Raw genomic sequence first — 15,071 nt, forward strand, 5'->3', positions numbered from 1 at the left:
GTAATCATTCCAAAAAGCTAATTTGGTGATATCTTATTTCAGTGTTTTACTTTTATGTAGGCCTATTAATATGAGTATATATTTATTTATTTTATTATTCAGCATCACTACCCTTTTGTCTGTTTGTTGTTTTTCTCTCCCTGTATCATAAATGCAAATAAATCATTTAAAATAAATGATAAACAAGACAAAATAAAGAAACAATTCATATTATTTTCAATGAAGAAAACAGTTGCACTTAATATTTTAATATTGTGAAAACCCTGGTACTTTTTTTTCTAGGATTCTTTGATGAACAGAAAGCTAAAAAAATGGCCTTTACTTGAAATATAAAAACTTTTGTAACATTATAAATGTTTTTACTGTCACCTTTGATCAATTAACCTTTGTCATTTCTGAATAAAAGTATTAATTACTTAAAAAAACAACAAATTTTGAACAGAAGTGTAAACACCACAAGCATAAAGAAGAAAGGCCAGTCCTAGTCAGGTAGTATACTGAGCTTGACCTCAATAAACACTTAACCAATATAGTTTTAGATGCAACATTGATCTGAACAAATCGTGTTTGCCTCTCGCTCAAGAAGAAACCTGCAGAACCTTGATAATTCCAACCTTGAGCTCTATCACAATACTATGACCAATACAGCGAGCATGCTAGAAATATGTAAAACAAGGCCACCAGCTTATGAAACAGTGCTGGGTATTATTTATGTGAGCTGACAATCCCAAGATGATAAGCAACATCATTTCCAGTAAACACCATGATGCAGTGTGGAACCTTTGTGATGAGCTGGATCAGTGGTTCGACTCATGTCTGACCCGCTGCCACTTTTGCTGCGACTTTTTTTCCATTGTGCTTTTGTCCATTTGTTATTCTTCATTAAAAGACAGCAGATCCTCTAATCAGCCATTGTTCTTTTTCAAGGCCCCTGTGCATGTGGATATGATAAAAGGCAGACAGAAGAACTATGTCAAAGGAACTTTGAAGAAACAGGATGGTAAATGTTGATTCAGAAGCCTTAGAATCTATCTGACATGTATCATCTCATCTACATATTTAAACCTGTTTTTATATTAGTAAATACCACTGCATAACTGTCTAGTTCAATAAACTCTGGTAAAACATCACTGAACTCTAAAATGCTGACAAGCAAGTCAAAAATATGACTTGCTTCTCTCAACTCTGGCTGCATTCTCACCCAGAGCCCCAGAGGACAGCTTATCCAAATCACAAACATTAAGCAAACATGTGCCACATCTGGTAAAGAAAAAGCAGAGAGACAGAGACAGAGAAAGAGAGAGAGAGAGAGAGAGAGAGAGAAAGGGATGAGAGAGAGTCTCTCTTCTGCTGACTGGAGGGTATATAAGACAGTGCATCGTCTCGGTCGTCAGTGTCGCTGTGAGATCACTGTGACAGCAACTGAAACGTTTCTCATTCAGCATGCAGGATCACAATCACAGAGGGGCTCTTCTCGCCTGGTGCCTTGTGTTTTTGGTACTTGTCCAGCAGGTAAATTTGAAAAATTCCATTGTTCATAGCTCCGTAAACTGTTGACTTTTGATATGTTATTGTGTTCACTTGGGAATCTTTTTTTTTTTTTTTTTTTTTAGATCACCTAAAATACTAATTTTATTTTAATTATTAACCTGTACTATTTAAATAATAAGTATTTAATATTATTGCTTATTTTTTTTTTATATTATATTTTAAAGGTGGAGCTATTTTAAAGGAGCCATGATGCTGTCAAATATAATTTTGTTTTACTTGTATTCATTCATTTAGATTTTGTTGAAAAATTAAAATGATATATTATTAACCTAATAGTCCAAACTCACAAAACATAACTACGTAAACTATGAAGAAACAGTTGTAGAATTGTATCTTTTTTATTAAACAGATATTACCTTTTATTATAGTAGAGCTCATGATGCATTGTATGTTTCAGGTGACCTGCAATCCTGTGCCAAAGTCGGATACACCTTCAACTTCTGTGCAGGAAGTTCAAAGGTCACTGAAGAGAACGGCTCGAATGACCCCGTTATGGAGGATCATGGGTACTAAACCTCACGGCGCCTACTGCCAAAACAACTATGAGTGTTCGACAGGAATATGCAGGTGAATGCATTTTTTCATCAAGTATTTTTGTCCTGCTAACAATACTTTCAAACATATATTTTTAAACAAGAAATGTAAGTTTTACCGATTCTCAAGTTTTATTTTGTTCCACAGAAAAGGCCACTGTTCCTACAGCCAACCGATCAATTCCTAAAATGAAGACTCCTTCCTTCTCTGATCTGACGTTTTCACACCATCATGCATGACGAGAGCTTGATTCAGTGAGCAACAGGAGGCAACCGAATGTGCAATGCAGTTAATCATCAGTTAGACATATAGTAAGCCACAAAGGAGGCAATAGGTAATGTTCTGCAAGATTGTGCTTATCCTAAGGTACATGTAACATGTGGACTCTTTTGAGAGAGCAAAGAAAATCAACATAAACCTCATAATTCACTTGCACAATGGTATTGCTATATACAAGAAGCATTATGAGTGGGATTTTCGATAGACGTATTTCAGGTGGTGCTGGGAAGGTGATAAATTATCGTGTTTTGGGTCAGTTTCCCTGAACCAGATTTCCCTGGATGACCATAGAGCAGAGAATAGCCTTTGGCACAAATAGCTCATCTCAGGACTAAGCTTAGTCCAAACATGGAAACTGGTCTGTTGTATTAGATCATGTTACTTGTAAGCTATATGCAAGTGTAGGCAAATGTGTCAGCTAGTGCCTTAGCTCAACCCAAATGTCGTTGAACCAAAGCTAGTCTGGAGAAAAGGGGACAGAGAAAGTGCAAAGGTTGCCATTATTGATTGTGCCTAGATATTATTAACCATTTGCCTCCATCCTTTGCCTTTATCTGTGTGCTCACGTTTGTGTTATTTAATTTTAGTCTCATTTACCTGTCACTATTTATGTTGTTATATTCAAGTATCTCCACCTCATCTCATAGATCAGGATTTACAAGCATCATTTCAGTATGGGACTACTATTTATTGTATTTCTCTTTTCATTTTGTATGACTCAACAGTTCATTTAAAGCTCCATTTTTATGTATCTGACTATATAAGACTATAAGGTTTATACGTTATATTTACTGTACTGTAACTTTATATGTGCATGTCTCATATGAGTGAACTTTGGGGTTCTGAAATAAAAACGTTCTGAGAAAATGGCTTTTTTATCATGAACTCCATTTATTGCATACAGTTGCACAGTTCAATGCACTTTGTTGCAGTTCCAGGAAAACCTTAATTCTGTCAGAGCATTTAAAAATGTAAATATTCGTGAATTGGGCCTGAATAGCTGGACATCAATCACTGTTATAGATTTGTCATGCAAGACTGTGGTGTGATCAGGGGCGCCGCTACGGATTCTGGGCCCCCTGGACAGCATTCACTGGGCCCTGCTGCAAGGGGTGTGTGTGGGGTGGGGGGTGGCTAGGGTCTCAAATTAGATGCTCAGGCCCTAGCCCGGCCCGTGTCCGAGAGGTTGACAGAATTACCAGCCCGAGTCTGACCCGAGGCTGTCTTTTTCCCCCTTCTAAAATATTTTTCTTTCTTTCTTAAAGTAACGACCAAGCAGCCAGCGGCAGACCGGCAGGCTGATCATAGCCATGTTTGATCAATTTAGCCTTCTCAAATCATCACGACTTGCCTAAAATAAAATCTATAGATATACCAAAACAGTTCAAGCATATAACAATGTTTAAATGTTAAACCTAGATAAATGTGCTCTGCATCTGTAGTTTGTGCGGAGAGTGGAAGTTAAAGCGCAGGACATGGAGGCACCAGTGCAATCAATTGCATTTTTTTCAACGGAAACAACTTACGCCGTAATTTTTGCTCATAAAGGTAAGAGTAATACATCATTTGGACAGTAAAGGGTCTACTTTTATGTGTGTGCACTCACAATATCAACAAAACTTTTTATAAAATATAGGAGAATGACACTTCCCCCAAACTGATGCAACAGTGATATTAAAGAAGGACTCTGCCCTGGATGTTGTAAAAGATATCACTTGCTGTGCTGATGGGGCTTCTTCATGACTACATCAATTATGCTAAAGAGATCATGAAAATTGACAGTGATGCATGATCAGTATTCATGGCATATGAAACAAACTGTAAGTGCAAAATTTGTAAAAACAAAATGTAAAATGTGTTTAGTAGAAATGGAGTTTACACGCTGTCATTCATACACATGCTCACATTCTTTCACACACATGCATCAGTGTTAATGTTGTGGTTTATTTGGGTACTGTCATGCCAGAATAGTTATAAAATAATTGTATAAAATAAAGAAAACAACGATGCGCTTTCTGCCGTCTCGTCTTGAACAGGAGCGCTTCACAAAAATGAACTGAAAGTCAGTGAATACATGCCTCACAGACATGATAAATATATATAGAAAGCTTTAAATTACTACTTGACTAAATAAATCACATCGAAAACAAAAACTCTTTTATTATGAGCATTCATTACAAAAACTCTAAACACTAGTAGATGACCCATACCATAATAAAGAAGAGCACTGAAAAATATATTTGCAATTTTGAAAACTGTAAAAATGTCTCAGCAAAAACTGTTAATTGGCTAATGGTAAGTTCCCTTACTATTTTCATGTAGTTGATTACAATTTATGTTGTTAAATGAATGTTTATTGCATAATTTTAATGTCATGTTTTACCATGATGGTGTTTTGTATTTGTGTGTATGACATGCGTACCTTATTTACTTCAGTTTGTGGAAATGCTACTTTGATTTGTCTTGTGGCTTTCTTTTTACCACCTTATGAGGATGTAAGTAGCCTATGTTAAAGTTTTGTAAATGATAGTTTTAAACTGAAAAATTTACAGATTGTTCTGTAAATATAGAATACATTTTGCTCTACCTTTTTAAAACCACATCTGCATTTTTTTCTGTAAAAAGGCAAGGATTTTTAAAAATGAACCATCTTAAACATCCCAACGTAATTATAACTTTTCAGAAATAACTATATAGCCTATTAGGTAGGCTATATCAAAATAACAAGTCAAGATTAGCTGTGATAGAGCAAAGATAAGATTTTGATACAAATCACCATTCAGAACTAGAGCTGAGAGAGAGGAGGCGTGAAAAATGATGAATGGAGCAGACAGAACAAAATCAGATAATTATTCTTGAAACTCAGAGGATACAAGATGAGATGTAAGCAATCAAAGAAATGAACAAATAAACTATTCCTTCAAGTAAATTTAATGATTGGAAATCTGTCTCAGACACATGTTAAGATGTGAGTATACTGCCACTAAGTGGACACATGCGAGACACATCCTTATGATATTACTGATGTAAAAAAAGGAAATATATAGTGCTTTTGGTGACTTTCATGCAAAGGAAAATAATTGAGGATTCGTCTAAATGTTATGCATGTAACAAAACAGATTCATATATATATATATATATATATATTTCTCAAAACAAGAAAACTATGACAAAGAATTATACATAGGCCTGATGATTTGCAAAGTGTGTTACAATCATAATAGCAAGAAAATAACTAATTTATTAAGAGACATAAATCAAAACAAACAAGTTGTCGGGGGATGATTTATTAAAATGAATTAACAAGGGATTTTAATTATTTTATATTTTTATGTTATTTTTTATATATAGGCCTATTGTTTTTTTTTTCTTTCTAGCATCAGTTAAATTTTAAACTGAATTTTTAAACTTTAAATATGTTTGTGAATTTTTCAATCTCGTTTTTAAACGGTATAAAAAAAGCAAATCTTTATTTTAGTTTGTCCTAATATCATACTCATGTCAATGCAAAAGAAACATGGATTCACGGATTCAAATGTGCACGCAGATGACGTCAGGAACGAGATGTCCCCTCTATTTTAACAAGATGTGGTTTAATCTCTGAGGTGAAAGTTTTTACTACCTTACTCCATCAACCTAAGCTTTTTCAGACTAGTTCATAAACTGTTTCCCTTTAAAAAAAATTGTCGGCTATGCCACATTATATAAGTTGAGCTCACTGGTGTTATTTTGAAAAGTAGGAAGATCCTCCCAGCAGACTGTAACTGGCTTCAGTATAAGTGCGAGTGTGCGAGTAATTTACTTTCCTTCCGGATTTTGCCTTTTAGTGATCAGGTTTGTTTATATTTACCGAATCTGCGCGAGCTTTGTCGGAAAAAGCACGCATTGTAAACACTGTGTTATGCAGCGCGAGCGTTTCTAAACACCATGCATGCAGCCGTTTGACAACTCGGTTTCAAGTTCATCCAGCTCACCTCCTCTTCTTAATATTCATATTGGTTTGTTGCAGGAGAATGTTGGTGGTTTTTGAAGCATAAAGGTTTTTCGCAAACTTGCTAGGAGGAACTAAAATGAGGAGTCGCAGCAATTCTGGAGTTAAACTTGACAACTACGCGCGGATAGTTCATCAGACTATTCTGCGTCACCAAGTGAGTGTCTGCCTTTCTACACGGACTCCTTCAACTGTTGATGCTTCGCTTAATAGTTTGTGTTTTTACTAAACATGTCTGCATTCCTTATATGGAGATATTTTCGGTCTGTCTTGGATTTCTATTCATGCAGAGAGAAGAGTAGTGCAGTTTAGTGTTGGGTTAAAAGCTTTCTATTTTTATGAATAAAAAGATCAAGTCTACACATGTATGCGATATCAGGGGCAGGGCTTTTGCCAGCAAAATTAGAAAGATTTGTCTGTGAAACCGGGGTATAGTGTATTTAATTAACTATTAAATTAATTTAAATTCATTTCAAGTATTAGACTTAAGTAGCAGACATGTTGCCTGTTTTTATGTGTATAAATAATGTACCTTCACAAGGGAAAACTGCCCAGGAATGTCTTACACAGGTGTATATACAGTATCATTTAAAATGCCTCTTATGCTCACCAATGCAGCATTTATTGGATGCAAACTACAATAAAACAAGGAATATAGTGAAATATTATTACAATTTAAATAAATATTTTAAAATATAACTTAATCCTGTGATGATAAAGCTTAATTTTCAAACTAAGCCTCAAACTTTTGAATGGTACATTACTTTATATATTGTTTTATATACAGTTATAATACATATAGTTTATGTAATATATGCTTATAATATATATAGTATGTGTTTGTGTTTTATGTGGTAAAAGTAATGCTTGCGTATTTATTACACATTTAGTGTAGTACCTTGAGCACTGGATATTTTTAACTAAATGTATTGATAACTTGTAGGACCCAGTGACAGGTCTGTTACCAGCCAGCAAAGAGCAGCCTGATGCCTGGGTGAGGGACAATGTCTACAGCATCCTGTCTGTCTGGGCTCTCAGTTTGGCTTACAGGAAGAACGCAGACCGTGATGAAGACAAGGCTAAAGCCTATGAGCTTGAGCAGGTACAAACTGGGAGTTTTAGCAGTGCGTTGGTTATTGATTCTGCTAGGATCAATTGATTGAGTACTCTTATTAATCCAGTTCAGCTATGAATATATTTATTAAGTAATAACATTTGTTCATGAGAACGTATAATACAGAACCCAGAAAGAACCCACAGACTCATTATGGTCTGCTGGATGAATATTTATGATCACATGAGCACTTGTGGCAACTGTTGTTTCATTTGAATGATTTTACATTAAAATCATACCAAAATATTCACGTATTATTTACTTCCATGCATGTTTTTTTTTAAAGAAAGGTCAGTTGTCTTTTCATGACTGTGTGTATGTGTCAGTGTATCTAAGCTGTCTCTTTACAGTGGCTCTGATGTGTCATGTTACTCTTGCCTGTGCTATTAAATGAAGAGCTGAAAGGTCACAGTTGAGCCTGTGTCCAAGTGTTGTTTTTGTAGTCAGTCTGTGTGTCTTGATCTCTTTTTTTTTTTTTTCTTCTTCTTTCAGAGTGTGGTGAAATTAATGAGGGGAATTCTTCAGTGCATCATGCGACAGGTACTGCCCGCCATTAACCCTTGGCCTCCACACTACATGCTTAAAAAATAAAAAAGATACAGTAGTAAGATATACAACAGCCAGACTTGTCTGTACATTCCAAAGCATGCATTTATAGCACCTTCCTTTTTATTTATGTTTTATTTACCATTCTGTTTATCTGCCTGTAATTTAGGCCATAAGCCAATAAACATGCATGCATACACTATACACTGACTACCCTTCTGAAGTTTGGGGTCAGTAAGATTAAAAAAACAAAAAAAAATAAAATTAATAGTTTTATTCTGTATTTTTGTCTATTTCAAATAAATGCTGTTCTTTTAAAATTTATTGAAGAATCCTGAAAATATATATTTTACTTTCCACAAAAATATTAAACAGTTAACTATTTTTAACACTGATATTTTATTGATTTATTTTAAATTATAATAATGTTTTACTGTTTGTACTGTGTTTTTTTTAATCAAATAAATGCAGCCTTGGTGAGCATACGAGATTACATACCCCAAACGTTTGAACTGTAGTGTACATGAAGATGTGCACACAAATATACAAATGCACGTACATGCAATCTGTCTGAATCTCACATGCACCCACTTTCGTGTGAAATTATATAAATATACATTTTCTGCTCCCATCTTGAATTTTCTGATCATTCTTCATGCATTGTAATACTGAATCATGCGGCGAAAGAACGCTCTTGCACGTGAGCTAGTCTAACCTAGACGATTTTACGTGTGCACTCTGTATGTGTGTTTTGTTTGATTCTTGCAATACACTCGTTAAAACAACAATTACGAAATTATCGCAAACGATATATATCGCACACCCCTATAACAAAGGCTAAATCATAAACAAAGTCAATACCAAAAACAATAATAACTGCCTTTAAGTAGTTGGTCAAGTACATTTCTCTTTCACTTGCCCGTCCAAAACATTCACTTGTCCCGGACAAGCGTTAATGTCGAGCCCTGCTTTGTCTATTATATATTGTTTGAAGTGTTAATTTTTGTGCTCTGAAGTGCTCTCGCTTGTCCTCTAACATTTTATCAATGCAGCTGGACAAAGTGGAGAAGTTCAAATACAGTAAGAGCACTTTGGACAGCCTCCATGCCAAGTACAACACTAAGACCTGTGCCACTGTGGTGGGTGACGGGGAATGGGGGCATCTCCAGCTCGACGCTACCTCGGTCTTTCTTCTCTTCCTGGCTCAGATGACTGCCTCAGGTACTCCAGGTCTCGCTTTAGAGCTCGCCTCTTAAAGGCACTCACATCTTCCTCTAAAAAAAGTTTTCTTTCTGTTCCTCTTTTTGTCCACATAATATAGTCTTTAGTAGGCTTGCACAAGTAATTGAATAAATAATAAAGATTATACAGACTTTGATCAACACGCATGCATGGAGCCCATCAAATATGGTGAACTGAGGCGCGAATGTGCTTGCTTGATGCATGAGAACAAGTAAACGCAATGCAATCGAATTAATCCACTCGATTCACATGGATTACTTTTTGGATTAATCAAACAGATTGACAGGCTGATGACAGACTTTAAATTTTTGAGTTACCTGTATTGTTAATTCTGTTAACGATCAAAATCAATTCATATTTAAAGGAAGTAACCTACAATTATGATTATTGTTGTTATTGTACAGCCCTAAACTACCTATGTCCAATTAGTCATAGAAAACCTGCTAGGGGAGAAATACTGGAATCTGATTGGACACTGTTAGTTTACTGAGCCTAGCATTAATGGATCTTCTCCCACATATCCTTTGCTATGTCTTGTGTCCTTTTAGGGCTGCACATTGTGTACACTCAGGACGAGGTGGATGTGGTCCAAAATCTGCTGTTTTACGTTGAATCTGCTTACAAAGTGGCTGTAAGTCACTTAGTATCGATCACATAGGCCTTATATGTTTGTGTATTTTAGTCATTTTAGTGTGTAATTGACACTGTGTCTCTAAATGGCATTTTCTCCTATGATTGCTCAGGACTATGGGATGTGGGAGAGAGGAGATAAAACCAATCAGGGGATCCCCGAGCTCAATGCCAGCTCAATCGGGATGGCTAAAGTGAGTTTGATGAAACAAAATAGACAAAAGAATTGTCCTTCTTTTTGTCACACTCTTTCTCTCCACACTTCCACCTAATGCTGTCAGTCCTCTTCTGAGCAGCTGAGAATTCTCAGACTGGCTTGATGGGGAGGGGGTGTTCATGTTATGTGCTTGTGAACACTGCATATTACCGTGACTCAATATAACCTCAACATGGCCTCTCTGGTATTAATGTTCCTTCCCAGCTTTCCCTTCCAGCGTGTGTCATTTCTGTTTGTTCCTATTGTGACACTTTGCTCAGAGCAGAAAGATTCTAGTTGTTCTTTCTCTGTCCTAGAAGACTGAGTACGATTCTAAGGTCAGGGAACTAGCCCTTTTAATACATTGTACTGGTTTGAATTTAGAAAATCTGTAAAAAATGTGGCAGCCTCAATGATCTCAACACTAAACACAAGAGTAAAGGTCATGTCTGGCAGAGAAGGTTATGCCTGATTTGTTGTCTGTGGCCCTGGATTTCAGTACACACTGAATGAATATCGGCTTTGTTGTGACCATTGAATTGAGATTCTTGCCAAGACAGAATACTGTAACAGCCCCACAATGGACCCTTTGTAACTGCAGGCAGCACTCGAAGCCCTAGATGACTTAAACCTATTTGGGGCCAAAGGGGGACCTGACTCTGTGGTTCATATCTTAGCAGATGATATCCAGCACTGTCAGGTGAGGCTATAGAGGTTGTAGTGCTCTGAATTTTCCTATGCATGCGTGTTCGTCATCAACTGACTTGATAAAAAAAGATTAAAATGATTACCATTTCCTTTCCTTGAAACCATTTCCTTACTACCACATATTCCTCTCAAGTCCATTCTGAGCTCCATGTTGCCCAGAGCTTCAATGTCTAAAGAGGTGGATGCTGGCCTCCTGTCCATCATTTCATATCCAGCTTTTGCTGTGGAAGACATGGAGTTAGTCAATATCACTAAGGAGGAAATCATCTCCAAACTCCAGGTCAGAACTTGATCTCAGACATGAGGAACTTGTTTAACAGCTGTCTCTCTCTCACTCTCACTCTCACTCTCACTCTTTTTGTCTGTAGGGAAGATATGGCTGTTGTCGTTTCCTTAGAGATGGCCACAAAACTCCTAAAGAGGTCAGTATATCACACAGTATATTTAATACATAGACAAATTGTAATAACCTAAATTAATATATATATATTATTTTTTTTTATTTACTTTTTAAAAATACATGTCCTAATTTTTTCCTATAGGACCCCAACAGGCTGTACTATGAATCTGCTGAGCTGAAGCTTTTTGAAAACATTGAATGTGAGTGGCCACTTTTCTGGACCTATCTGATCTTGGATGGCATCTTTATCAACAGTCCAGAGCAGGTAATTTCATTCAGAATTTTTAGCCAGTCTCGTTCTGGAAACATGAGTGATGTAAATGTGATAAGATGTTTTCTTATCAAACCTATTACAATATATTTTGCATATGATGTTTAATTTTTATTTGCTTCAAAATGTGGATAAAGATACTGTCACAAAATATACAGATTTGGGGCAGATTTCACAGAAAATGGTCTTGTATTAAACTATAATTCCATCCAGTCGCATGTTTAATACTTTTGAACTGCTTTTAGAACACATTGTTTTCATTTGGTTCTGCATGAGTTTACTGTATGATTCAGAGTTTTGTAATAACTTGGGAGTCTGTTCAGATTGTAAAACCCATGTAGTTTAGAATGCTGGTGCCTTCTGGCAGCTAGTCTAGGGATTTCAGCAAAGACGAAGCTTGAGAGAGTCTTTCAAGAGGTTAAAAATATGTTTGTGCTGCAGAAGCAGGCAGGTTATAGTTCCACATTTCTGTCCTCTCAGGTTCAGGAGTATCGGGAAGCCCTGGAAGGTACCATGATCAAACAGAAGGATGGAATACGGCTGTTGCCTGAACTCTATAGCGTTCCTCCAGATAAGGTGAGACATTCCTAAATAACCAATTAAACTGATGATCATTTTAAAAAATCTGAATAGCAATGAATATCACTGGATTAATGTGAATTCAACCTTTTAAATGATTTTAGGTGGATGAAGAGTATGTTAATCCACACACGGTGGAGAGAATCCCAATGGGAAAGTGCCCTCTGAAGTGGGGCCAGTCCCTTTATATCCTTGGCAATCTTTTAGCAGAGGTGAGAAGTTACAGGTCATGTATAGCGGGTAAAATAAGTATTGAACACGTCACCATTTTCTCAGTAAATATATTTCTAAAGGTGCTGTTGACTTGAAATTTTCACCAGATGTCGGTACAAATTATGTAAGTAATCCATACATACAGTAGAGCGTATAGGACTTGATAGTACAATCCCTTAGAATAATCGGCACTTTGCTAACATCTTGAGTGGAGAGTAGGGGTAATCACTTTATTGGGGTCATCAGGTGGGTACCCTCTTTCCTTGGTGTTTCGTTGATAGGCCCACGACACCTCCAAAGGGCTCAACAGCAACACCTGGCATCCCAGGTGCGCTCCCCTCTAGGTCATCTTGAAGCCCATTTGGGATCCTTCCTTTTTATCCACAGCCAGTTGCTGCTTCGCTCCGCAGCCTCTGACAGTGACCTAATGGCTTGTTGTTAGGCCTGTCCTCTGACTCCCAACCCTTTCAGTAGCCTGGTTGTTGCCATGGCTACAAAACCTCTGCACCCAACCTCTACGGGGAGCAACTGGGTTTGCCATCCCCGTTGTACTGCTTTGGCCACTAGGTCTGAATACTTCAGTCTTTTTCGTTCATTTGTTTCACCAATTGCAGCCTCCCATGGCACAGTTAGTTCCACGATGAACAAGGACTTTTGTGAGGTTGACCACAGTATTAGGTCTGGCCTGAGGTTAGTTGTAATTATCTCAGGTGGAAAGCTGAGCTTCTGGTCCAGATCAACATGCATTTTGCAGTTCCGGGCAGTGTCCAACAGGGTTGTTTCCATTTTTGTAGTTGGTTTTACTGGAAGCTGTCCTGCTCGTACGAAGGTGGTGGCTTTTGAGAATCCAGGTGTTGGAGGAGGGAGGGCATTGGTGGTGGTTCTCCTTCCTTCCAAGATAATCGCCAGTTGCCTCAGAACCTGATTGTGCCTCCAGGTGTAACGTCCTTGGAAAAGACTGGTTTTGCAGCCGACGAGGATATGCCTTAGCCTTGCTGGGGTTTGACAGAGAGGACATGATGGATCTTCTCCAATCCACTGGTTTAGGTTCTTGGGTGTGGGGAGAACATCGTAGGTGGCTACAAAGAAAACAAAACAAATAAGTTCAGAAATTAAGTTGTGCAATAAAATGGAACGACACAGGGAAAAAGTATTGAACACCTGAAGAGAGGGAGGTGCAAAAAAGGCACAGAAAGCCAAGACACCAGTTGAAATCTATTAGTAATTAGAAATCAATCCTGCCCCTAGTCAGTGGAAATTAATATTAGCTGGTTCAGTACCAACACCGACAGTACCAGGATGATGAAGGTGAAACAAGGGTCAACATTTCAGCAAGACAATGATCCGAAACACAGCCAAGGAAACTCTCGATTGGTTTCAGAAAAAGAAAATGAAGCTCCTAGAATGGCCCAACCAATCACATGACTTGAATCCAATAGAAAATAAGAACTAAAGATCAGAGTTCAAAGAAGAGGCCCACAAAACCTTCAAGATTTGAAGACTCTGTGGAAGAGTGGGCCAAAATCACACCTGAGCAATGTATGCGACTAGTTTCTCCATACAGGAGGCGTCTTGAAGCTATCATTACCAACAAAGGCTTTTAGTATTAAATATTATTAGCATTAATAAATTTCAGTAGTTCAATACTTTTTGCTTGTCAATCCATTTTATTACACCTAACTGAAAATGGAAAATTTTGTCAACAGCACCTTTAGAAATATATTTACTGGGAATAATGGTGAGGTGTTCAATACTTATTTTACCCAATGTATTTGCTATACCTCTTCTTTGAAGTCTTTGTGCCAAGTTCTATTTGTAAAAGTATGATAAAAATCTCAAAATTCTCTTTTCCTTTCCATTTCAGGGTTTTTTGGCTCCTGGAGAGATAGACCCTTTAAACCGTAGGTTCTCTACCATCCCTAAACCAGATGTTGTTGTACAAGGTATGTTTCAACATTTTTTTTTAACCATTTACACTTTATTCCACGTTATGTATTGCATGTTTGAAATTTACCCTGATGTTTTCATTTTGTTCTGACAAGTGTCCATCCTTGCTGAGAATGATGATATTAAGGCACTCCTGCAGAAGAATGGGATTGCTGTGGAGACCGTGGCAGACATCCACCCTATCAGAGTGCAACCATCTCGAGTTCTCAGCCATATTTATGCTAGACTAGGTAGGAAGTGGTACATCATAAGGTCTCACTTGACACTTGTATGAAGTAATACAAAACACGCTATTATTTTTTTTAACTCAATGCTGTTAATTGTTTTTTATTTTGCAGAAGAAAATGTAATTAGGATATATGTGTGTGTTTATCATTCTCTAAGGGCGTAATGAGAGACTGGGGCTGACCGGCAGACCTTACCGTAGGATTGGCGTGTTAGGAACCTCCAAGCTTTACATTGTCCGCAACACCATCTTTAGCTTCACACCTCAGGTTCTTCATAATGTGCTGAAATAGGCATGTTATAGCCTTATGCTGACTTAGACAGCCACTGATTGTCATCCAGCAAAAGTTAAATAAAATAAGTTGGTGAGGCAGAAAGCCAGAGAAAGATGGTCACAGCTTTTAATATAAATGCCAAATGTTTTTCATATTCTCTCCGTCTTTTCACATTCTGTGTTTGTTACTTTCCTATAGTTCATAGATCATCAGCAGTTCTATCTGGCTCTGGACAACAAGATGATCGTAGAAATGTTGCGGACAGACCTGTCCTACCTCTCCTCTCGCTGGAGGATGACTGGCCGTCCTACCGTCACCTTTCCCATTTCCCAGACCATGCTTGGTGAGTGAAAACTGGCACCTCTGATAA

General features: G+C 37.3%; 2 protein-coding genes across 3 annotated transcripts in view; both read left to right on the forward strand.

The window, feature by feature from the left end:
- The first annotated feature begins 1,374 nt into the window (after window positions 1-1,374).
- On the forward strand, window positions 1,375-3,226 carry leap2 (liver-expressed antimicrobial peptide 2). The gene is made up of 3 exons (XM_079432943.1): window positions 1,375-1,512; window positions 1,949-2,118; window positions 2,233-3,226. Exons 1-3 carry the CDS (start codon window positions 1,444-1,446, stop codon window positions 2,270-2,272), a joined length of 279 nt encoding a protein of 92 aa, XP_079289069.1. The 5' UTR covers window positions 1,375-1,443; the 3' UTR covers window positions 2,273-3,226.
- Window positions 3,227-5,925: 2,699 nt separating this feature from the next.
- Window positions 5,926-15,071, forward strand: part of phka1a (phosphorylase kinase, alpha 1a (muscle)) — a 40,745-nt gene continuing 31,599 nt past the window's right edge. The window contains exons 1-17 of one of the 2 annotated variants that reach the window (XM_079433427.1): window positions 5,926-6,198; window positions 6,374-6,512; window positions 7,299-7,457; window positions 7,962-8,009; window positions 9,068-9,236; window positions 9,806-9,888; window positions 10,001-10,081; window positions 10,685-10,783; window positions 10,925-11,071; window positions 11,160-11,213; window positions 11,334-11,456; window positions 11,943-12,038; window positions 12,146-12,253; window positions 14,119-14,197; window positions 14,297-14,431; window positions 14,586-14,695; window positions 14,900-15,044. In XM_079433427.1, coding sequence (XP_079289553.1) covers window positions 6,435-6,512; window positions 7,299-7,457; window positions 7,962-8,009; window positions 9,068-9,236; window positions 9,806-9,888; window positions 10,001-10,081; window positions 10,685-10,783; window positions 10,925-11,071; window positions 11,160-11,213; window positions 11,334-11,456; window positions 11,943-12,038; window positions 12,146-12,253; window positions 14,119-14,197; window positions 14,297-14,431; window positions 14,586-14,695; window positions 14,900-15,044 — 1,714 coding nt within the window. In that variant the 5' untranslated portion in view covers window positions 5,926-6,198; window positions 6,374-6,434. The remainder of the gene's footprint in view (window positions 6,199-6,373; window positions 6,513-7,298; window positions 7,458-7,961; window positions 8,010-9,067; window positions 9,237-9,805; window positions 9,889-10,000; window positions 10,082-10,684; window positions 10,784-10,924; window positions 11,072-11,159; window positions 11,214-11,333; window positions 11,457-11,942; window positions 12,039-12,145; window positions 12,254-14,118; window positions 14,198-14,296; window positions 14,432-14,585; window positions 14,696-14,899; window positions 15,045-15,071) is intronic. The other variant, XM_079433426.1, reaches the window with a different exon arrangement.

This window comes from Barbus barbus, assembly GCF_936440315.1.
Source record: "Barbus barbus genome assembly, chromosome: 2".
In the NCBI taxonomy this organism is placed as follows: domain Eukaryota; kingdom Metazoa; phylum Chordata; class Actinopteri; order Cypriniformes; family Cyprinidae; genus Barbus; species Barbus barbus.